This window comes from Sphaerodactylus townsendi, linkage group LG07 (assembly GCF_021028975.2).
Source record: "Sphaerodactylus townsendi isolate TG3544 linkage group LG07, MPM_Stown_v2.3, whole genome shotgun sequence".
NCBI lineage: Eukaryota > Metazoa > Chordata > Lepidosauria > Squamata > Sphaerodactylidae > Sphaerodactylus > Sphaerodactylus townsendi.
This window is the reverse complement of record NC_059431.1, coordinates 11,977,182-12,002,215: the sequence shown is the minus strand read 5'-3', so window position 1 is coordinate 12,002,215 and position 25,034 is coordinate 11,977,182. Positions and strand designations below refer to the sequence as shown.

Here is a 25,034-nt window from a genome sequence, read left to right as displayed (position 1 = left end):
GAGGGACTTCAGTAGAAAGACCACCTTCCTAGGCGGCCATTTTCTCCAGATGAACTGATCTCTGCCTCCTGTCTTGGCCCCAAGAAAATTTCCTTTCCTACAGCTCCTGGACGTGACACAACCCATAATAATCCTATGACCATATTGTTTCTGCAGCCAAAGCAAAATTCAAGCTTTTAGTTTGATTCAAACCAATTGAAAGGACCAGGTTTTAAAGCTCCTGATTAGAGTCCACCTGCTCTTAACCACTACACTACGCTGGTGCCTCTACATCACGCCCCAATATTCCCTTGGAGGTCTCTTATCTAAGTACTAACCAGGGGTTCATCTTCTCATCTTCTGAGATCAGGCTATCCTGGTAACGTTAAAGTTTCCCCTTCAGTCGTGTTCGACCCTGGGGTACCACTGCAAGCAGTGATTTCATAGGCAAGCCGTTTTTGTGGAGTAGTTTGCCATTGCTTTCCCCGGCTATTCTTTACCGCCTAGCTATGTGCTAGGTACTCATTTACCGATCAAGGAATTGGATGGATGGCTGAGTTGACCATGAGCCAGCTGCCAGGATATCTGACCCACAGGGGGCTCGAACTCCTGACCGTGTGAGTGGCAGTGCAAGCACTTAACCACTACGCCACGCGGCTCTTCTGAGATCTTCTGAGATCGGGCTGTCCTGGCCCGTGACTTAAACCTAACCGCTGTTCTATGGCTCTTATTCTTTGTTAAAAAAAATTCCTGAATCACTTAGAAGACCCAAATTCTTGCTACTGAGGAAAATCAGCCATGAAGCGGAGAAGAAGCCGCGCTGCCTTCCCTTGCTGGACTGCAAACAGGATGCAGCGAACGCGGCGATGAAGCTAAAAACCCCGGCCTCCTCTCCTAGGCTCCCATGAGATCTATAGATGAAAAGGATTCTGTGATTGTCAGGTCTTAATTAATATTAATAGCAACACCAACCAATCCCCCTGCACACAAACCTCCGGGGAGAGATTCCCAGCCTGCTGCAGCCGATAGAACTGTTCGCTTACCAAAATAACTCACTGCACCTTGATAAATGACGGGAGAGAATTTTTGTCCTTGATGGAAACACAAATCATACGCTGTAAAGCCCTCGACATGTACACCATTCAGAGAAAAGGAAGCTGTAAACCCTTACATGGGAGAGATTAAATGTGTTTGTCTTCTTTAACGAAGCTGATTTATTTCTATTTAACGGTGGCGGTGTTTTAAAAACACCGATCTGTCTTCCCCGCAGGATCCGAGCACCAGACGAATATTTTGGATTCGGGGCCGAATTCTAGGCCATTTTGATATCTGAGGCAGAAACCCAACCAGCCAGGGGAGCGCAGCCAGAGACCCGGGTTCGAATCTCCTTTCTGCTATCTGAGCTTGCTGGGAGATCTTGGGTCAGGCAAAGTCTCGGCATAACCTACCACGCAGGGTGAGTCGTGAGGATAAAATGGTACTGCAAACTGCTCAGGGTCTCCGTTGGAGAAGAAAGCCGGGTATAAGCATCTAAAATAAACCACAATGTTATTTCCTCACAAAGTAGGATGCTCTGGTACATCACATTGTACTGTTATGCCAATAAAGGTTGTTGAAGTTGAAACATCCCATGATAGTTGAAGTCTATAAAATTATGCATGGGGTAGAAAATGTTGACAGAGAGAAATTTTTCTCTCTTTCTCACAATACTAGAACCAGGGCATTCATTGAAATTCTGGGGGGAAGAATTAGGACTAATAAAAGGAAACACTTCTTCACGCAACGTGTGATGGGTGTTTGGAATATGATGCCACAGGAGGTGGTGATGGCCACTGACCTGGATAGCTTTAAAAAGGGCTTGGACAGATTTATGGAGAAGTCGATTTATGGCTACCAATCTTGATCCTCCTTGATGTGAGACTGCAAATGCCTTAGCAGACCAGGTGCTCAGGAGCAGCAGCAGCAGAAGGCCATTGCTTTCACCTCCTGCATGTGAGCTCCCAAAGGCACCTGGTGGGCCACTGCGAGTAGCAGAGTGCTGGACTAGATGGACTCTGGTCTGATCCAGCTGGCTTGTTCTTATGTTCAGAGTTGGACACCCATGGAATAGACAGTGCTGACCAGGGTAGACTAATGGTCTGTCTCAGTAGAAGGCAGGTTCATTCACGAGATGGACTCTGGTCTGATCCAGCAGGCTAGTTCTTATGATAATATACAGGAAAGGTGCAATGTTCAGAATTTTGCCTCAGCCATCAAAACTGCACCTGTGGATCAGTTCTCTTTATCTTCCAGTCCCCAGTGGCATCTAAAATCTATTGCCAGAAATATTCACTGTAAAGAGATGCAAGAAATTGGGGAACACAGTATTTACGCGTTACAGGAGCGGTGAACTTAGCACCGGTGGAAACCTACAGATTGAGACAAATCCTTGTGCGTTGGTTGAAAATAAATGAGACAGTGTGGTGTAGTGGTTACAGCGTTAGACTAGGACCTGAGAGACCCAGGTTCCAATCCCCACCCAGCCATGGACGTTTGCTGGGTGACCTTGGGCCAGTCACACACTCTGAGCGTGACATACTTCACAAGGTTGTTGTGTGGACAAAATAGCAGACAGGGGAACAACGTAAGTTTTTATAAGTTTCCACTAGGGGAAACGTGGAGCATAAATGATATAAAATAATAACTTTTCCAGATTAGGTTCGGATGTTTGCTTCTAAATAGGGAATTTAGGTGGGCATAACCAATGATGAGTCTGTCTGTCTGTCTGTCTCCTCCCTCCCCCTCTTCTTTCCTCCCTCCCTTCTTTCCTTCCTCCCTCCCTTCTTTTCTCCCTCCCTCCCTCCCTCCCTTCTTTCCTTCTTTTCTCCCTCCCTCCCTTCTTTCCTTCTTTTCTCCCTTCCTCCCTCCCTTCCTTCTTCCCTCCCTCCCTCCCTCCCTCCCTCCCTGTGAGCTCCCAAAGGCACCTGGTGGGCCACTGCGAGTAGCAGAGTGCTGGACTAGATGGACTCTGGTCTGATCCAGCAGGCTAGTTCTTATGTTCCTTCCTTCCTTCCTTCCTTCCTTCCTTCCTTCCTTCCTTCCTTCCTCCCTCCCTCCCTCCCTCCCTCCCTCCCTCCCTCCCTCCCTCCCACAAGGTTGATCTCCACCCACAGATCTGTGGGTTTTCGTGGATTCCCTAAACTTCCACCCCACCCCTTTCCTGAAAGGTATCACATCGTTCTGTTTCGTGTGTTGTTGGGAACAGTTGCTACGGAGGGAGGGTTCTATTACAAACCCTGTGATGCCCACTCTAAGAATATACTTTGCTACACATACTTTCGGCGCAGACACCTCTCGGCTATAAAGAGCATGCAGATTTCAACAGAGGGATACTTTAACTTATGTTACACGCCCAAGGCTTGTGGGCAAGGCTGTTAACCTCTCTCCCCACCCCAAACCCACCCTCTGACCAAGGTAACTGCCGGTATTTATAACAATGGCCGGTGAAAACCTCTCATGGGAAACGTCCTTCAAAAACAGGAGCCTCTTTAAACATTCGCACACGAGACAAGCAAATCCTGAAATGTTCTTCTGTGAATTAGATCCATGGTGGTGAACCTATGGCACTCCAGATGTTCATGGACTACAATTCCCATCAGCCGTAGTCCATGAACATCTGGAGTGCCATAGGTTCTCCACCACTGAATTAGAGGGATCCACGTGCTCAGCCCGCTAGCTGATTTCCAAAACGAGTTGCTACCAGGTCTCAGTTTTGTTTTTGTATTTATGATGTGTGCATCTTGCTCGACTCCTTTGGAGGATGTTCTTCGGAATTTCTCCTGAGTAAAGGCAACGGGCTCAAAGCCACCCAACCCGCAAAATAGCCGAGCGAGGATTTGACTACAAATCACCCAGATCTTAATTGATGAACATGCTTGGGCTGCAAACTTCCAGGGATACCTTACCAGGAAGACACTGGAGTTGCTTTAGGAAAGTAATGCAGCCCCAAGCACTAGAGGTCACTGGGACGTGTCCAGAGGAGGGCAACCAAAATGGTAAAAGGTCAGGAATCCATGCCCTACGAGGAGACACCAAGAAAGCTGGGGATGTTTAGTCTGGAGAAGCAAAGGTTAAGGGGGGGACATGATAGCCATGTTTAAATATTTGAAGGGATGCCATGTTGGTGAGGGAGCAAGCTTGTTTTCTGCTGCCTCAGAGACTGGGACACGGAGTGATGGATTCAAGGTGCAGGAAAAGAGATTCCACCTAAACATCAGGAAGAACTTTCTGACTGTCAGGGCTGTTTGACAGTGGAATTCACTGCCTCAGAGAGTGGTGGAGTCTCCTTCTCTGGAGGTTTTTCAACAGATGCTGGATGGCCATCTGTCAGGAGTGCTTTGATTGTGTGTTTCTGCATGGCACGGGGTTGGGCTTGATGACCCTTGGGGTCTCTTCCAACTCTATGATTCCTTGATTCCTTTAGAAGGGCTTCTGGGAGGCTTTGACCAACGAGACCAAAGACCCCAAACTTGTCCCAGCAAGGTTCTCAAATAGCAAAACTCCTGGAGGCTCCAGTTAGACTCTTGGTTGCCACTAAACTTTGTCACCTTGGGAGTTACAGGAAGGCCTAGTCAAAGGAACTCAAGACATCAATGCCCTTAGCACGGCCCCACTCCTTGCAAGGGGCGTGGCTCAGTGGTAGAACACCTCCTTACCATACTGAAGGTCCCAAGTTCCATCCCCAGCACCTCCAGAAAGGACCAGGCCACAGGTGATGTGAAAAACCTCTACCTAACTCACAGCCTGACCTATCTCACAGGGTTATGTGGACAAAAGGAAGAGAGATGACAGAAGCCACTGGAGAGAAAGGTGGTACATAAACAAGGCACATGAAGAAGAAGAAGATTTATTTCCCACCTTTCTCTCCTGTGAGGAGACTAAGGTGGTTTACAAGCTCCTTTCCCTTCGTCTCCCCACAACAGACACCTTGTGAGGTAGGCGGGGCTGAGAGTTCCAAAGAACCGTGACTAGCCCAGGGGAAGCTCTTGCAGACAGCTCTGTTCCACTCAGTGGTAAGGAACTTCCGCACAGTTCCCAACCATGAATAGAGGGACTATTGATTGCAATAGTCTGGCAGCAGCTCTCCAATATCTCAGGCAAAAATCTTCCACATTACCCTCGTGTAGTGTAGTGGTTAAGAGCAGGTGGATTCTAATCTGGAGAAACGGGTTTGATTCCCCACGACCACACCTGAGTGGCAGAGGCTTATCTGGTGAACCAGATATGTTTCCACCCTCCTACATTCCTGCTGGGTGGCCTTGGGCTAGTCACAGTTCTCTCTGAACTCTCTCAGCCTCACCTACCTCACAAGGTGCTTGTTGTGGGGAGAGGAAGGGAAAGGAGCTTGTAAGCCACCTTGAGTCTCCTTACAGGAGAGAAAGGGGGGAAATAAATCTTCTTCATGTGCTTTGTTTATGTACCACCTTTCTCTCCAGTGGCTTAAAAGCTGCTTTTGCATCAACTGTCTCCTTTAGACAAGGATCTTCACTGTGTGATAGACGGCTGGCGCTGCCTCCTTTTGCAGGCATCTTGTGGCTGTGCTCAGTGTGCTATGTAAAAATTCTAAAGGAGGCGGTTCAGCAGAGGCCAATCCGCGTTCAGCAGAGGCCAATCTGCTGGTGGTCCCCGGCCCCTCAATGATGCGGCTGGCCTCCACACGGGCCAGGACTTTTACAGCACTGGCCCCGGCCTGGTGGAACACTCTCCCTCCAGCTGTCCGGGCCCTGCGGGACCTTGGTGAATTCCACAGGGCCTGTAAGACTGTGTTGTTCCACCGGGCCTTTGGAGTGCCCAGCCGCTGATATGGTACCCCCTTACTGCTCCTTGCCTTGGTGCTGTTACATCAGGGTCCCCTCGTATTGTGGGGCCCGCCTTCCCCCCTTTTTGGGGTTAGGTTTTAAATTGGGGTTTTTGGACGCCTCTTGTTTATTTATGTATTAACTGTTATTCGCTGTTTTACATGAGTTTTTAGATTGTTTTATTGATGATTATGGGATGGAGCCTATGTATTTATATTTTGTGTGTGACCTGCTCCTGTTTGATGTTGAATTGTGTTGTTTACCGCCCGGAGCCCTTTGGGGATCGGGCGGTATAAAAATCGAATAAATAAATGAATGAATGAATGAATGAATGAATAAATAAATAAATAAATAAATAAATTAAAAACCACCGGGGACCCCTGCCCGGCCTCATTTTTCATTTGAACGGGAGGTGCCGGGGCTTGAAGCTGGGGCCTTCTGTGTGCCAAGTGGATGCTCTACCACTAAGCCATGACCCATCCCCAGTCTTCTGCCTCTACCGTCTATCCCAATGAGGATATCAGGATGGCTCTCAAGAATCTGGCACAGTTTGAGAGAGGAGAAGACGGAGCCATTAGGAATGTGCATGTAAACAGGAGCGCACTATCAGAAAGGGAATAGATTCCGGTCCACTTAGCCCAGCACAAAAGAGACAGACGGAAATATACACCCAAGCCGGGAGAGGAAGAGTCTGCCCAATGCTCCCCGTAGCCAACAGATGGGAAGTCTGGGTGCTGTGCCTGAATCACGTCGCTTTACCCACTGCGCTCTGCAACCGTCTCTTGAATTGTGTTACTACAGCCATCTGTTGTCAGATCACAGTAAACACACACACACACACACACACACAGACGAGACCGGTTTCACACATCGCTGGATAATACCCTTGCAATGCATTATGGCAATCATTTGCAAATGACTGCTATAGTGAATCCAGAGCACGAAACACACACAATAGAAGAAGGAGAAGGAGAAGGAGAAGGAGAAGAAGGAGAAGAAGGAGAAGGAGAAGGAGAAGGAGAAGGAGAAGGAGAAGGAGAAGGAGAAGAAGGAGAAGGAGAAGGAGAAGGAGAAGGAGAAGGAGGAGAAGGAGAAGGAGGAGAAGGAGAAGAAGGAGAAGGAGAAGGAGAAGGAGAAGGAGGAGGAGGAGAAGGAGAAGGAGAAGAAGGAGAAGGAGGAGAAGGAGAAGGAGAAGGAGAAGAAGGAGAAGGAGAAGGAGAAGGAGAAGAAGGAGAAGGAGAAGAAGGAGAAGGAGAAGGAGGAGAAGGAGAAGGAGAAGGAGAAGGAGAAGGAGAAGGAGAAGGAGAAGGAGGAGGAGGAGGAGGAGGAGGAGGAGGAGAAGAGCCCCTCGGGGATGGGGTGGACTATAAATTTAAATAATAAATAAATAAAATAAAAAGAAGAAGAAGAAGAGGAGGAGGAAGAGCAGGAGTTTGGATTTATAACCCCTTCCTTCTCTCCTATACGGAGAATCAAAGGGTCTTACAATCTCCTTGCCCTTCCCCACCCCACCACAAACACCCTGTGAGGTGGGTGGGGCTGAGAGAGCTCCAAAAAACTGTGACTAGCCCAAGGTCACCCAGCTGGCGTGCGTTGGAGTACCCAAACTAATTTGGTTCACCAGATAAGTCTCCACAGCTCAACTGGCCCAGCGGGGAATCAGACCTGGTTCTCCAGATTAGAGTGTACCTGCTCTTAACCACCACACCACGCTGCAAACGTTAACCCTCAAACTCACCTGAAGCTTCAGAGTTGCTTCTTCTTTTTCCCTAATGGTTTAACAGGTTGAAGCTTAGGAAGGTGATGCGAGAGCTGGCGGGGGACTAGAATTATCTATGCCCTGTTGAATGAAGCTCTATGCCAGAAATCTTTTAACAAAATTTCTGTTTCCCCAGATGGCTCTGCTTCTGCAGATTCAGGTTAGGAAGGAAGTCAGACAAATTAGATAGATAGATAGATAGATAGATAGATAGATAGATAGATAGATAGATAGATAGATAGATAGATAGATAGATAGATAGATAGATAGATAGATAGATAGATAGATAGATAGAGAGAGAGAGAGAGAGAGAGAGAGAGAGAGAGAGAGAGAGAGAGGAGAAGCCTGTAGATACACACAAATCCAATAGCGAATAAGAGAAGTGTTTGACTTTATACCCAAACTCCTTTTCCCTTCCTCTCCCCACAACAGAAACCTTGTGAGGGGATATAAATCCAAACTCCTCCTCTATTCGTTCAGGACTATATTCCAATGCGGAAGCATACAATTTTCTCACCACCGTACCTCAACTGACTGAACTGTCATCTTTCTGTGGAACAGAGTACAGTAGCCAATGATGGACCGTTCCTACAGGAAATCTGTCTAATTCCTGTATAAAGCCATCTCTGCTCGCAGGCATCCCTAATTCCATACCTGAATTCCTCACCAAGGAAAGAAGCATTTCCTTCCCCTTGAGCTCTGCCCAAGATGGTGAGGCTGCGAATGATTTGCCTCACTCACTCTGAAGATGCCAGCCACAGATGCGGGCAAAATGTTAGGAGTAAAAACTACCAGACCATGGTCACAGAAACTACCAGCCTGCAAAACCCACAATAGCCAGCTGACCTGCAGCTGTACTTCAAGTGCACTGACTGTATTAATTAACCTGATGACGGATCCGCCAGTGATGTTTAGCACAATAACGACAGCTTCGTGAGACTCCTTTGTTGCTCCAGCTGGAGAGCCGGGCGCACTGTTAGACCAGCCTCCCAGGACAATCAATACCCCGCGAGGACCCCGATCGTTTCTGTCTGTCTTTGTTTAGCACAGCTGCCCAGTCCACCCCCGCCCAGTGCCGCCCCAGTCAATCCCAGCAACTAGGACCCCCGGCTCCAGTTGCTGGCTAGACCATCCTTAAACCCTGGCATGAAAACTATGCAAAGTTGCAAGCATTGGCCCGACTTTTTTTCATCTATTTCTGATTGGCTTCAAAGTTTGGGAAGATCTCCCTGAACGGAACGTGCGGCAGACAACTGCGGGAGAAAGCCCACCGGATTCAATTCTTCATGTTCAGCCCCTGCAATTTTGCCCTGGTTTTTTCGCCCCCAGCAAAGGCCCCCAACCATTTGGAGCAGGCTTTGGAATTCTAATAACAAGGTGCCGGGGGCAGCCATAAAATGACAACCGGGAGTTGCCAATATCCAGGTGGGGGCTGGAGATCCTTTTGGAATTACAGCTGATATCTGGACTACAGCAGCAGTGGCGTAGGAGGTTAAGAGCTCGTGTATCTAATCTGGAGGAACCGGGTTTGATTCCCAGCTCTGCCGCCTGAGCTGTGGAGGCTTATCTGGGGAATTCAGATTAGCCTGTACACTCCCACACACGCCAGCTGGGTGACCTTGGGCTAGTCACAGTTCTTCTGAGCTCTCTCAGCCCCACCCACCTCACAGGGTGTTTGTTGTGAGGGGGGAAGGGCAAGGAGATTGTCAGCCCCTTTGAGTCTCCTGCAGGAGAGAAAGGGGGGATATAAATCCAAACTCTTCTTCTTCTTCTTGCTTATTTATTTAAAACATTTGTTCTCCTTCCCCTAATGAAAACGGCTATTTTGGAAGGTGGATCGTAGGGCCTTATATCTCCCAAGGTTCCTCCCCTTCTCAAACCGTACCACCCCCCGATTCTACTGCCAAATTTTATTTCTTTATTTGACTGATTGATTTAATACTCTGCTTGCCAAAGCGGGCTGATAGAATCATAGAGTTGGAAAAGACCCCCAGGGCCATCAAGTCCAACCCCCTGCAATGCAGGAACGCACAACCGAAGCACTCCCGACAGATGGCCATCCAGCCAATCCTTGCGTGAAGTCAGACTTCATATTCCCACTTGAGTTTTGCGTTTCTTTCTGGTGCAAGATATTCTGTAATTAAAACATCTGGGCACTGCAGGGAGAAAAATGCCATGGAGGGGTTGGCACAAAAACCTGCGCAAGCAAAACTGTGCAAAGTCCTTTTGTGCGAATTGCAAGATCCGAGCCAAAATATGCAGCGTGATACACACTGAATTGCCCTCTGGGCTCAGTTCCTCCAAGAAGGAGCTCACACAGGGCTGTGTGCTGCAGTGGATAGAGTGTACAACTAGTACCTGGGAAGTTTGGGTTTTAATCCCCCGCTCGACCATGGAAACCTTCCATAGAGGCCCAAGCTTTTCCTTCATGCTGCCTCTGTGATTTAAAGGTTTACTGCCCCTGAATGTGGAGGTTCCCTTTGGTTGATATTCAGCTTTGTCTCATAGAACAAATCAAGTTAGGGAGCCTTCAGGAATGACTGTGAGGGTGTGTGAGAATAGACAATTGGAAAATCTCTCCCTCCAGAATACTATGTTTCTGCTCCCCCCCCTCCTATTAATTGATGTTTCTCTGCTGTCAGTCATCCCATTTCATTCTGAGGACACTGAGCATGCTCAGTTCCCAGCCAGGTACTGAGAACTGCGCCAGCTTCTATCTGCATAACTCCACCCCTTCATCTGCATAGCTCCTTCTTGTAAGGTGGACTGTATGGCTTTATACCTATAAGGTCTCCCCTCTCCCTAAATCCCATTATCCTAGGCTTGTCACAGTTCCTCTTGTGACAAACTCTCAGTCTAACCTACCTCACAGGTTTGCTCTTGGGGGGATTAAGTGGAAGAGGGGGCAAATATATGAAAAGCAGCTCTCTCATTAGACGCCGGAAGCTAAGCAGGGCTAGCTTGGATGGGGGACCACCAAGGAAGACACAATGTGAAGAAGAAGAAGAAGAAGAAGAAGAAGAAGAAGAAGAAGAAGAAGAAGAAGAAGAAGAAGAAGAAGAAGAAGAAGAAGAAGAAGAAGAGTTTTTATTTATATCCCCCCTTCTCTCCTGTAGGAGACTCAAAGGGGCTTACAATCTCCTTTCCCTTCCCCTCCCCCCCACAACAAACACCCTGTGAGGTAGGTTGGGCTGAGAGAACTCCGAAGAACTGTGACTAGTTCAAGGTCGCCCAGCTGGCGTGTGTTGGAGTGCACAAGCTAATCCGGTTCCCGAGATAAGCCTCCATAGCTCAAGTGGAAGAGCGGGGAATCCAACCCGGTTCTCCAGATTAGAGTGCACCTGGCTCTTAACCACTACACCACGCCAGCTCTCAGTGGATACTGGTTCTGTTGCCGGAAGCGACAGCTTCAGGAGGCAGACGTGACGGCGCAACGCTCACGCTGAGCTCCCAAAAAGGAGCTGGCAACTCCACCCAGAGGTCACCAGACAATGTGGAGCTTAGCCCCGCCCCCACAGCGGTCCTCCCCCCAGTGCAAAATGTGCGGCAAAGCCATATGTTCACCTGCGCATACTGACTGGCGTGAGTACAGACACAGATGGTCTTGGGGCAAGATCTGCCAAAAATCCACCGGCCCATCATTTCCGTCTCGTTTAAAGAAATGTGTGAAATACAACCCTTTTCGGTTCGATGTAGACCTCTAAGCCAACGTTTCGTTCCCTCTCTCACTCCTGAATCCCATGCCAGCTTTTCCCTTCTCCTGCCACTGGATGTACACCCATTCGTGCCTATTAGTTATAAATTAAACACAAAGCGTGCTGGTCCGCTGACAACCTCTCAACGTGTTGTGATTGGTCAGATCCCCTGCAGCAGCCATTTTGAGGTGGCGACGCCCTCTTCAAGCCACGGAAGCCATTTCACAGACATTGTTCTCAGCATTCCAAAAATACTCAAGTGTCAACAAGGTTGCCCGCCCGTATACTCTGCTTCACATAAAGATGTTAGTGGTTTGTATAATACTCCAAATAAACTCCAAAATACTCACGTTGCACTCTGGCTGTGTCTAATCTTATACATTGATCTTACATATAATTAAACAACTTAACACTTCTATTTGTATTTACATTTCCTTATTTCTCTGACAAAGTTCTTAAAGATACAGCATAAGTCTTCCAACTCTTATAACTAAACATAAATAATCACTTAGTCCATTCAATTCTTTGTTCAGAAACAAAGCCATATAGTCCATATTCCAATTCTGTAGGTTCTACATAAAAAAGTCTCGTGCGTATAGAACGTTTTTCGTGCGTCTTCCTCAGTATGCCAGTATGTTCAAACAACTTCCAACAGTTCTTTGAGGCTTCTAATGGGTATATCTCAAATTAAAATTACACAGGTACATATATACTGAAATCAAAATTATGCCTATTCATCTATCTTTCTTGCACCAGTCCATTTCATCTGTCTTTCCTTATGCTGTATCTTTAAGAACTTTGTCAGAGAAATAAGGAAATGTAGTGTAAATACAAATAGAAGTGTTAAGTTGTTTAATTATATGTAAGATCAATATATAAGATTGGACACAGCCAGAGTGCAACGTGCATATTTTGGAGTTTATTTGGGCTAACGTTGACATTGCACTCTTAAAGATAGTGGTGATTGTATATTCCTTCACCACAGAACAAACCTCTTTGTTGTAGAATGCTCTGACTAGGTCCTAGTGCCTACCTAGCCCTGCTTCCTCCAACCATTTCAAAGCTTGAAATGGATAAATGCTCCATTTGGCATAAATGCTCTTGTATCAAAGTATCATGTTCAATAATGTACAAAATAATGGTTTAAAAGGCAGAGTGTAAAAACGAATGATAATTCTTATATTCACTCGGGACTACATTCTAATGCGGAAGCATACAATTTTCTCTACTGCTTCACCTCAACCGACTGAACTAACATCTTAATGTGGAACAGAGTACAGAATACAGCATATATCAGTGGTGGCGAACCTATGGCACGGGTGCCAGAGGTGGCACTCAGAGCCCTTTCTGTGGGCACGCGTGCACAGAGTTCATCGTGGGGGGGGGGGGCAGAAAATCACACCCACACACACATCTAGGCTGGCCTGGGCATGACCTGGGAGTAAGCTCAGTTGCTGGCAATGGGGCTTGCTTCTGAGTAAACCCTCCTAGGGTCGTGATTCACCCATTCGAAGTGTTGCATAGTTGCTTCACCAAGCTTACTCCCAAGTAATGTGTGCCTCAGAGCCAACTGTTTTTTCTAAACTTAAACCTCAGTATTCAGGTTAAATTGCCATGTTGGCACTATGCGATAAATAAGTGGGTTTTGGGTTGCAATTTGGGCACTCGGTCTCGAAAAGGTTCGCTATCACTGGCATATATGAATCCCAGAACTGGGGCATATAAAACCGAAGCGGCCCTGGGTCTTCATAATTGGAAGACATTCCCTGTTATGCCTTTCTAAAAACCAAAGGAACCAGATCGTTAGTATTAACAGGAATGCGCCCCCCCCCCCCCTTGCCCTCAGTGATATCTCAACATTCATAGTTCCTTCTGGAGCCAATGACAAGACAAACTGTGCCTTGGGGGAAACGAGGCCTTTGTCAAAGCGACCCTTTAAAATAGCACAGGGCTCACAGAGGGGCCAGTGCTTATAAATGTGTATCCGTCCGTCGTAACCACAAAACACTGCTGTAAACAAATGCAAACAGGGCCCCGGCTTCTCCCCCCTCCCCTCCCCTCCCCCGTCCATTTCTGCTTTTCTTTTTCTAAAATTAATTGGGTGAGACTGGAACGCAGGAAGACAGCTCAAGCACGGCCAGAACTTCTGGACTTTGCTTGGGGCGAAGCCCTGACAGGCCGCCGCCGGCAGCTGCGATCGAGCCGGTTACCTGGAGCATGTTCAGAAGGAGGCTCCGGAACTTGGTGCCTTCCACCATGAAGAGCGCCATCTTGTCGCACAGCTTCGCGGCCGTGGAAGCGAAGCTGCGGTCCGTCACCGCCTTGTGGTAGATGGTCCGGACAATCTCCCCCAACATCTCCTCCGAGTTGGTGGAGTTCTGGGCCTCCTCCATGAAGCTGGTGAGCTTGGAGTCCACCCCGCGGCTGTTGTTCCGCATGCTGTTGAGAATTTCAATTAGTTTGTCCATTTTGTTCTGCTGTGGGCTGGTAGACTCCACGGCCACTTCGTCCTGGTCCGTGAAAAGGGAAACACAAGGAATCTGTTATGCAAGGGGACACGGAACGGGGAAGGGGGGGAGGGGAAAGAGAAGAAACGACACATCAGCAGGTGGCAACAGGCAGCGAAGCACAGCGAAGCTACGAAGCAGAAGTTTAAGCAAGCCGTAAAGTAGGGTCAGAGGTGGGATCCAGCAGGTTCTCACAGGTTCCCGAGAGTAGGTTACTAATTATTTGTGTGTGCCGAGAGGGGGTTACTAATTGGTGATTTTGCCACATGATTTTTGCCCCTCCTCTCAGCAGTAGCGCGCAGAACTTGAAGCAGGCTAGCAGGAGGTGCACCGGCGTGCGTGGCAGCCTGCGCCTGCGTGCATTTGTTTCCCACCCAAGGACCGGCGCAGCGGCTGCGTTCTTGCCACAGCCCCGCCCCCGGAATACCTGCCCCCGCCGTGCCCCACCCATCCCCTTTGGCGCTACGCCACTGTTTGAATCCCACCACCATCGGAACCTGTTACTAAAATTTTTGGATCCCACCACTGAGAAGGGTGTTGTGGGTTTTCTGGGTTGTACGGCCGTGTTCCAGTAGCATTTTCTCCTGACGTTTTGCTGGCATCTGTGGCTGGACAGCCACAGATGCAGGCGAAATGTCAGGAGAAAATGCTACTGGAACATGGCCCTACAACCTGGAAAACCCACAACACCCAGTGAAAGCCTTCGACAATACAAGCTGTAAAGTGTTGGGATGGGAGACCAGGGGCATGATGGGGAGACAAGCAATGGAAAACCCAGCTCTGAATGTCTCTTGCCTTGAAAGCCCTAGAGCAGGGGTCTTCAAACTATGGCCCTCCAGATGTTCATAGACTACAATTCCCATGAGCTCTACCATTTGGCCATGCTGGCAGGGGCTGATGGGAATTGTAGTCCATGAACATCTGGAGGGCCATAGTTTGAAGATCCCTGCCCTAGAGAGTCTTGATGGCCAAAATAAATAAATAAATAAAACAAAAATCTGAACCTGCAGCTAGGAGTTCCAGAGCTCCAACTGTTGGAGGAGAGACCCATCAATGGCTGCTAGCCATGGCGACTAAAGCAAACCTCCATTTTCAGAGGCAGTGAGCCTCTGAAAACCCATACTAGGATGCAACATCAGGGGAGAATATGGCCCCGTTGCTGGCTCTCCAGAGGAACTGGTTGGCCACTGGGTGAGGCAGGATGCTGGACTAGATGGACCACAGGTCTGACCCAGCAGGGCTCTTCTGATGTTCGTAAGAAGGCCTTGTCTTCTCTAGCTCGTTGTTGGACCTCCCAAGGAACTGCTCGACCACTGGGTGGATCCTGAGCCAGCAGGGGTCTTATGTTCTCATGAAGGCCTCTTTGCCCCATTGTGGGGCCTCCAAAGGAACCGCTTGGCCACTCTGTGAGACAGGATGTCATCTACACAGATCACAGGCCTGATCCGAGAAAGATCTTCTCATGCTCTCAACTGCTGATCTGGCACTGAATGGTCAGAAGGCATTTTCCTTAGCACCTGAGCTCTGGAGAGCAATCCAAGCCTGGATTAATGGTCACAGTTCTCCATAAAGAACACTTTCCAAAGCCTGAGGACATCTGAGAAAGAATCACAGCTGCTTCTACCAAAGGACAACTCCTGAGATCGTTCTAGGAAGGTTGTGTGAGTTGAACTCGGCTGAAGCTAGTGTTAGCAGAACAATCCTAAAAAACTGGGGTGCTGTGTAATTTCCGGGCTGTACGGCCGTGTTCTAGCAGCATTCTCTCCTGATGTTTCGCCTGCACCTGTGGCTGGCATCTTCAGAGGATCCGATAGTAGGAAAGCAAGTGGAGTATATATACCTGTTGGAGTGTACTCCGCTTGCTTTCCTACTATCAGATCCTCTGAAGATGCCAGCCACAGATGCAGGCGAAACGTCAGGAGAGAATGCTGCTAGAACACAGCTATACAGCCCGGAAACCACACAGCACCCCAGTGATTCTGGCCGTGAAAGCCTTTGACAATACATTAATCCTAAAAAAAAAAGTTACACCAAAATACAGTAGACTTATAACTCTACTGAAGATGGCATGCGGAATGTGACATTTGCTTATATAGACACACAATAAATGTGTGTGACGTACAAGGTAAGTAAACAGATAATTGCGTCACACACTAAATCGCATCTGAAATCATATATTGATTATTTTATGTTATATTGATTGGATGATTACAAATTTTTTTATGAATTTGTTGTTTGGACTTATAACAAAGTGGTAATAATATATGTGCAAAAAATATATGAGGATATATACTGGATAGGTTGATTCTCCGCCTATTTAGTGTGTGACGCCATTATCTGTTTACTTTCATTTGCTTATATGTCATCCCTCTTTCTCAAAGAGAGAAGTTTAGAAATCAGATTCAGCAAGGACTTGTCCACATAGATGTCCCGGTGTTATCCCAATGAAACAGTGGTTGGATTCAGACTTGCTTGGCTCCAGTGATGGGGCTATGACAGGTGTCTTAAAGAACTTAAGGAAGAAGCAGCAACCAAAATCATTATTTATCGCAAGAACCGCTGCTGGGCAGGCCCCAGAGCTCAAAATCCTTAAAGAGATTGGGCAACCTGGTTTTCCTAGCCAGAGGTTTCTGTGCTTTTAAAATAGGCACTGAACCAATAGAAAGATCTGGGAGTCTTAGTAGATCACAAACTGAACATGAGTCAGCAGTGTGATGCGGCAGCCAAGAAAGCCAATGCGATTCTGGGCTGTATCAATAGAAGTATAGTGTCTAGATCGATATAATTGTACCTCTCTATTCTGCATTGGTTGGACTTCACCTGGAATATTGTATACAGTTCTGGGCACCACAATTCAAGAAGGATATTGACAAGCTGGAACGGGTCCAGAAGAGGGCAACCAAAATGGTCAAAGGTCTGGAGTCCATGCCCTACAAGGAGAGACGTAGGGAGCTGGGGATGTTTAGTTTGGTGAAGAGAAAATTAAGAGACATGATAGCCATGTTTAGATATTTGAAGGGATGTCATGTTGGTGAAGGAGCAAGCTTGTTTTCTGCTGCTCCAGAGACTAGGACCAGGAGTCATGGGTTCAAGGTGAAGGAAAAGAGATTCCACCTAAACAGCTGGACAAACTTCCTGACAGTCAGGGCTGTTTGTCAGTGGAATGCACGACCTCGGAGGGTGGTAGCATCTCCTTCTTTGGAGGTTTTTAAAGAGAGGCTGGATGGCCATCTGTCAGGAGTGCTTTGATTGTGTGTCCCTGCATTGCAGGGGGTTGGACTTGATGGCCCTTGGCGTGTCTTCCAATTCTATGATTCTATGATCTATGATTCTAGGAATCAAAGTATGAGCAGTTCTCCTAACAGCATGCAGATATGTGACAGAAAGGCATACTGGCTGGACTTCTGCCAGTCATAGGCCCAAAGCAGCCCATGGATCTGGACAGAAGAACAGGATAAAAAGCGTGTTGCTGTTGAGAAATGGCCACTGCCCGTTTTAATGGTTCTGCCCTCAATAACTAGAGCTTCAGAGCCTCTCTCGCCTCCATCACTATGTCATCAATGGTTTTATGGTGAATTAATATTAGGAATGCATCTTTCCATAGCTCTGTGGTGGCGAACCTTTGGCACTCCAGATGTTGTGGACTACAATTCCCATCAGCCAATTGGCCATGCTGGCAGGGGCTGATGGGAATTGTAGTCCATAACATCTGGAGTGCCAAAGGTTCGCCACCACTGCCATAGCTGGTTTGTTAGCCGACTGTTTTAAAATATTTATCTTCCAGGGAAAAGTAGGTGACAATTTTGTGCTTGGATCAGAAACACAGCACGATGATATTAGCCTTTTTAGTTGCAAGCGACAAATGGCATACAGAGGCATCTAGTGGTAGAACATGGCATTACACAAAATTGCAATGGTTCAGCTAAAGCGACAGATAGCGACACCCATTGATGTCTCTTAGACATGACAAATCAGAAGAAAAAGAAGAAAAGAAGAAGAGTTTGAATTCCCCCTCCTTTCATTCTCTCCTGTAAGAAGACTCAAGGCGGCTTACAAATTCCTTTCCCTTCCTCACTGTACAACAGGCACCTTATGAGGTATGTGTGGCTGGGAGGTTTCTGAAAGAACTGTGACTAGCCCAAGGCATCATGTGTAGGAGGAGGGAAACAAATTCAGTTCACCAGATAAGAGTCCTCTGCTCCTGTTCAGGAGCGGGGAATCAAACCTGGTTCTCCAGACTGGAGTCTACCCGCTCTTAACCATTACACTACACTGGCAAAAATAATATTACTTCTTCATAAAATATGTGATAAGGTAAGGCAAGCCCCCCAAGTTCTGTAGGATCAATCTATCAATACAATATACATAAAAAGATGTCCACAGGGCAGGAATCAGAGAGTGTCTCTGTGAGAGTTTTAAAGATGATAAAGCAGAGTTTCCCAACTTCTTTGAGCCTGTAGGGTACAACCACAAAATGGCTGCTACAAAATGGCTTCCAGGGAAGGCAGAGCCAGATACAGAATGGCTGTCCCAGATTACCTTTAGTCACACAGTGCTTTGGGAGCTGCTGCCAAAGCAACGTTTTTAAATACCTGCACAGCCAATCAAATTTCCAGGAACCTTTGGTGACCATGCCCACTTTCTAAAAACACTAGGTGGAAACCAGAAATATGTCAGGGGCGCCATGATGCCCACAGATACCATTTTGGGACCCCTGTTACAGAGCACGTCAATTTTGTACGTACTCAGTTCTTTCTCATATACCAGGGGTCTGCAACCTGCGGCTCTCCAGATGTTCATGGACTACAATTCCCATCAGCCCCTGCCAGCACGGCCAATTGGTCATGCTGGCAGGGGCTGATGGGATTTGTAGTCCATGAACATCTGGAGAACCGCAGGTTGCCGATCCCTGTCATATACTCTAAGAGCCTATTTCCTAACCCACCCAGTGGCGCAGCTGCCATGGGGAAGGGGGGGGCATGCCCCTGTTGCGTGCAATTGGGGGGTCACATGGGAGGCCGAAAATCGCCCCCCACACCCTCCCGCTTCCTCCGCCCCACCAGGCCTGGAAGCCCGGAGCAGCCTGAAGTTTAGCTGGCTGCAATGAGCAGCCAGATGAACTAGGGTAAGAGGGGGGCACCATTTTGCCCCCCTATGCCACTGAACCCACCCTACCCTACCCTACCCAACACAACACAACCTTCCCATTTATTATCCCAGATCCTGAGCCCCAAAGTTTCTATCTTTGGGGGGGGGGGAAACTGTAAGAAAAATATACTACCCTACCCTACCCTACCCTACCCTACCCTACCCAACCCAACACAACCTTCCCATTTATTATCCCAGATCCTGAGCCCCAAAGTTTCTATCTTTGGAGGGGAAAAAACTGTAAGAAAAATATACTGAACAATGTAGGGGGGCAAATACACCCCAAACCTACAGCTTGGCCTTTTCCTGAAAGGCTGCGGATTCCAGATGCTCCCCTAACATGACAACGCTTCGGCTTGCTCAAAGGGTGAGGGGTGGGGAAGGAGGTACCTTTTCTTTTAGCCTCCGGCGTAGTCTGTCTTTGGAAGACTGGAGTAGGTTGATTTTGGGCCTCTCGCTTATCCGTTCGTGGAGGCTGTCTTTCCGCCTGCTTTCCGAATCTTGACTATACGGCGGGCCGTGCCTCTCTGTGGCGTCATTGCTGCGGTGCATCTCCAAGGGAATGTGCACGGTGCAGACGGAGGCATCTTCGATTTTCAGGTTCTCGGTCTCTTTGGCATTTCGGTGCGTCTCTTTGTCGTTGGGCGAGGGCTTCTGGTTGTGGTGCCACCGCCGGTTTTGGCTGTAGCCGTGGTGGCTGGGCCGCCCTGAGGGGTGGGGGGCTTGGTTCCCCTGCGAGGGCTTCTGGTGTTCCCTGTTGTGTTTGGCTGTCCCTTGCGGGTGTTCTGCATGTTGCTGAGGCTTATTCCCTCCTGGAGCCCTTTGTCTCCTGCAAAGTAAAAATGGAGCAGTCAATATCTTGGTGCGTTTGAACAATCCTCTGCCCTGATCTGGAAAATCCAGGACAGCCTGATCTCATCCGACGTTCAAAGCTGGTCAGGATTCGAACGGGAGATCACCAAGGAAATCCAGGTTTGCTACACGAAGGCAGGCAATGGCAAACCACCTATGTTAGTCTCTTGCTTTAAATACCCTACGTCAAGGACCTCCAACTTCTTTGCGGCAGTGGGGACAACTGGAATTCTGGAAGGTGAGTACAGCAACAAAATGGCTGCCACAGGAGGCGGAGCCAGCCACAAAATAGGTGACGCATCTTAATGCCAGCAACACAGTGCAGATCCTTGAGCTGTGGCCAAAACAGCATTTTTAGAAATCTGAACAGTCCATCAAATCTCCAGTAGTCAATCAAATGCCTTGCTGGGCAAAACCCCTACCTGGCCCCACTCACTTATAAAAATACTTGGTGGATGACAGAAAAAGGTTTCAGCGGGCGCCACGTTAGAGACCCCTGCCCAATGGGGGGGTTGCCAAATACTGGAGAGGCATGACTTTTACAGCAGATAAAACCCAGAGCACTTATTGATGTCCTGGAGAATGAGCATGGAACTTGTTAACAAAGTGCATGCTACAGAAGAAGAAGAAGAAGAAGAAGAAGAAGAAGAAGAAGAAGAAGAAGAAGAAGAAGAAGAAGAAGAAGAAGAAGAAGAAGAAGAAGAAGAAGAAGAAGAAGAAGAAGAAGAGGAGGAGGAGGAGGAGGAGGAGGAGGAGGAGGAAGAGGAAGAGGAAGAGGAGGAGGAGAAGAGAAGTAGAAGGAGGAGGAGAGGAGGAGAAGGAGGAGGAGAAGGAGAAGGAGGAGGAGAAGGAGAAGAAGAAAGAGAAGGAGAAGGAGAAAAAGAAAAAGAAGAAGAGGAGAAGGAGAAGGAGAAGAGGAAGAGGAAGAAGAAGAAGGAGAAAAAGGAGGAGGAGAAGAAGGAGAAGAAGGAGGAGAACGAGGAGGAGAAGGAGAAGAAGGTGGAGGAGAAGAAGGAGAGGAGGAGGAGTTTGGATTTATACCCCATCTTTTTTCCTGTAAGGAGACTCAAGGCGGCTTACAAGGTTCCTCTCCCCACAACAAACACCTTGTGAGGCAGGTGGGGCTGAGAGAGTTCCAAAGAACTGTGACTGGCCCAAGGTCACCCAGCAGGAATGTAGGAGTGCGGAAACACATCTGGTTCACCAGATAAGCCTCTGCCACTCAGGTGGAGGAGTGGGGAATCAAACCCAGGTCTCCATATTAGAATCCAACTGCTTTTAACCACTACACCACGCTGGCTCCCAACCGTTTCAGTCTATTATGTGCAGTATTACCAGATTTATCTCAGGGAGGGGTCATGGCTTAGCAGAACAGCCCCTCTGCTTGGGATGCAGAAGATTCCAGGTTCGATCCCCCAGCATCTCTGCCTCAAGGGTCATTTAGCAAGTGATGGTCAAGACTGCTGCCTAGACCCTGGAGAGTCGCTGGCAGTCTGAGTGGACAACACTGACCATAATGGACCAAAGGTCTGATTCAGGATAACACAGCTTTTTGTGTGTTCACTGAGTTCCACTGAGGACACACGGAAGCCTGCACTGTTCTCTCCTTCATTTATCTTCACAGCAACAATCCCACGAGGTAGGCCAGGCTGAAACCACGCAACCGGCCCAAGGTAACTCATGGAAGGATGGGGATCCAAACCTGCACCTCCTAGATTCTATTTCAGTAATCTAACGACTACACCCAGCGGTTCTCAACCTGTGGGTCGTGACCCCTTTTGGGGTCGAATGACCCTTTCACAGGGGTCGCCTAAAACCATCAGAAAACACATATTTCACAATATATTGTTCTTGTGATTAATCACTATGCTTTAATTATGTTCAGTTTGTAACAATGAAAATACATCCTGAATAAGATATTTACATTATGATTCGTAACAGTAGCAAAATTACAGTTATGAAGTAGCAACGAAAATAAGTATTGGGCAGTTACATCACAATAAAAGGGATAAAATCATGATTATGGGATATTGAAAGGGCCTAGATAAGAAAAGACATTTATTTAAATTAAAATATGAAGGACATATAGCATTATGAAATACAAGGTTTATTTGTAGGTTAAATATTAAAAATATGGAATGAAAAATAAGGTAGTATAGTATAGATATTTAAGTTTATTAAAGCTAAAGAATAAATTACCAAAGAATAGTGAAGTAACTGATTTGATTTAGATGTATTGAATTATGTGTTATTGTTATGGGTAGTTGGGGTAGGATAGATTATGTTTGAGTAACTGTAAATGTGGGTCATTTGTTACATGTTAATATTTGTTGATGTCTTATGTGTTTCAATGGTTTCATGCATGTTTTATGTTCAATGTGTTTTTTAAAGAAGGAAATTAATAAAAAGTATTATGGAAAAAGAAAATAATGTTATGGTCAACATAAACTGTATTAAAGTGTCGCGGCATTAGGAAGGTTGAGAACCACTGCACTACACCAACTTGCTCTCATAGGTAAGGTTTACAGACAGGTGTACAAGAGGAGTCTAAGGCACAATGAGCTGGTGTGATTTTACAATTTATGCAGTGATAAATAACTACAATAAAGGGGAAAGGCGTAGGTAAATGTAACAAAGACTAGAAAGAACTGTGCCACTAAGATAAGAAGTACCTGTGATCCATAACTGTGTACATTTCAATAAAGATAATGACAGATCTTTTGTGTGTTATTTTGTAAACGAGATATTAAATCTATCAGATTTTTCTGATAGATTTAAGCTAAGTGGTTGTTTATAGGATGGATGTCTAATGTCTATAGGATGATGTGACTATGCAGAGCTTTTAAATTATTTACCTATGAATAAATCAAATCATTTCCGAAATAATGCATAAAAAGATTTGTCATGATCTTTATTGAAATGTATACAGTTATGGATCACAGGTACTTATCTGACCAGAGTAGTTCTTTCTGGTCTTTAGCTTTTTCTAACTCATGCAAGTGGCCCCCTGTCTGTCTCTGCACATTGTCCCTCCTGGGTCTCTTCTCCTCTGGTCTTCTCCGGTTTCACCAAAAAACCACCAAACTTCCTTTCCAGGACACGTTCCTTCTCTGCTTCCCTTGATCTCTCAGAATATTTTGGATTTTCTTTAGGCTTCGGGAATTATAGAGTTCTTCCAAGGAGGGGAGAGGGCAGCCGATAATCCTCTGTGCAGTAGTGATCACCCTTTGGAGCGCCTTCCTATCTGCCACTGTGCAACTGGAGAACCATACTCAGATGAAGTAGGTTAAGACACTCTCTACCGCTGTGCTATAGAGAGTGTCTTAACCTACTGCATCTGTGTATGGTTCTCCAGTTGCACAGTGGCAGATAGGAAGGCGCTCCAGAGGATTATCGGCTGCCCTCTCCCCTCCTTGGAAGAACTCTATAATTCCCGAAGCCCAAAATATTCTGAGAGACCCATCTCATCCAGCACACTCTCTTTTTGAACTGTGACCATCCGGCAGATGATACAGGTCTATCAAAACTAGGACAAAGAGGCTTAGAGACAGCTTCTACTCCAGAGCTGTGGCTATGCTAAACTCTGCGGCTTCGTGTTGATGTGTTTGGGGCTGTGTAGGGATGGGTGGAGGAAGGGGAAAGTGAGGATGGGGTATGAGTCTGAAATTGTGTGCATCGAGGAATGCTGCTGTAAATTTTGTTGTGTGTGCACAATGACAATAAATGCTTATGCTTATGCTTATGTGCTATCCTGTCAAAGCCAGGTTGTCTCATTCTCTAGACTCCTGCTTCTATTTATCCTTGTCTTGGATTGCCTTCCTGCTCTGACACGTTTCTCTTAAGAATGAGATCAGGTGGGCGTATTCATGTGAAATATTTTAACCTGCTTTCTCTCCCCCAGACCTAAAGCAGCTTACAGGGATTTAAAAGAATCAATCACAACAGGCTAACAAGAAAGAACATCCACGCCATTCAATAATTTCAATAAAAAGCGCAGGTCGGGAATAAAAGCATGAAAGAACTGCAGGTCCTTTGATTTCAGGCACCTCAGCTAAGAACCTCCACTCTGTGCGCTTCTGTGATGTCAGTACAACTCAGCCAATCACTGAAGAGGCTTACCCATCAACCACAAATTCTAACACACATTACGATCAGATATAAGCTCCCTGCAACTGCTGGATTCATTGGCAATATGTGGCATGCTCCTTTCCCCTAGATCAGTGGTGGCGAACCTTTGGCACTCCAGATGTTATGGACTACAATTCCCATCAGCCCCTGCCAGCACGGCCAATTGGCCATGCTGGCAGGGGCTGATGGGAATTGTAGTCCATAACATCTGGAGTGCCAAAGGTTCGCCACCACGGCCCTAGATACAATAAATCAGAAAAATGTGTTTGTGATAACTGCCTTGTCAAAGGTCGCACTTTAAGGCACTATAGGGTATGATATTGCAAATCCTTAATCTTGGCATATAACCCTGCACTATAAATGCTACGCTGAAGCATTTCTTAAAATTACTGTTCCTGTATTGCTCAACAAACGTTTACGTCCCATGAGCTAAGTTTGAGACTACTACTGAAGAGAGCACATCTGACGTGGGTATTTCCTACCCAAGACACATCACCGTTCTCTTCAGACACACCTCAGAAGTTTGACGGATGAGGATATTTTCCTCTTGCCCCTTGTGAGAGGAAGCTAAAATCAGAGGAAATTCCAGTCAGCAAACGCAGCCAAAAAGAGAGTGTCTCTTGCATCCCACTGCTGAACTTAAGATACTGTAGATTTCCAAATGGGCCACTGTGACAAGAGGATCAGCAACTGCAAACCATTAGTGTCAAACTCGCGGCCCTCCAGATATTCATGAACTACACTTCCCATCAGTCCCTCCCAACATGAGCATTGACTACACTGGCAAGGGCTGATGGGAATTGTAGTTCATGAACATCTGGAGGGCTGCGAGCTTGACACCTGTGGGGTTTTTTTTAGAAAGGAAATAAAAGGCTCTTATAGCATGCAAAAGAGACAGGCCATCCAAAGAACAGCCGGCTTCTCCAGTGTAGCAAATAGGGCTGTCATCCAGAGTCTTAAAAACAACAGACATTTCTACACTGCGGGAGTTTTTTGGCAAGAAATGTAGGGGTTAGAAATAAAGTACAAGCATATTCACTTCTAGTCATTGAACACACACAGATCACTGGTTAAAGCTTTCCACCTTATCTGCCCTATTTACTTCGTTTATTATTTATTAAAACATTTA

General features: G+C 46.9%; 1 protein-coding gene across 1 annotated transcript in view; it reads right to left on the bottom strand.

Annotated features, from left to right (window-relative positions):
- The window catches only part of LOC125436937 (CBP80/20-dependent translation initiation factor-like), an 86,326-nt gene that overhangs the window by 47,806 nt on the left and 13,486 nt on the right, over positions 1-25,034 (bottom strand). The window contains exons 2-3 of the mRNA XM_048504321.1: positions 19,316-19,754; positions 13,481-13,780 (exon numbers count right to left, since the gene is read on the bottom strand). Coding sequence (XP_048360278.1) covers positions 13,481-13,780; positions 19,316-19,754 — 739 coding nt within the window. The remainder of the gene's footprint in view (positions 1-13,480; positions 13,781-19,315; positions 19,755-25,034) is intronic.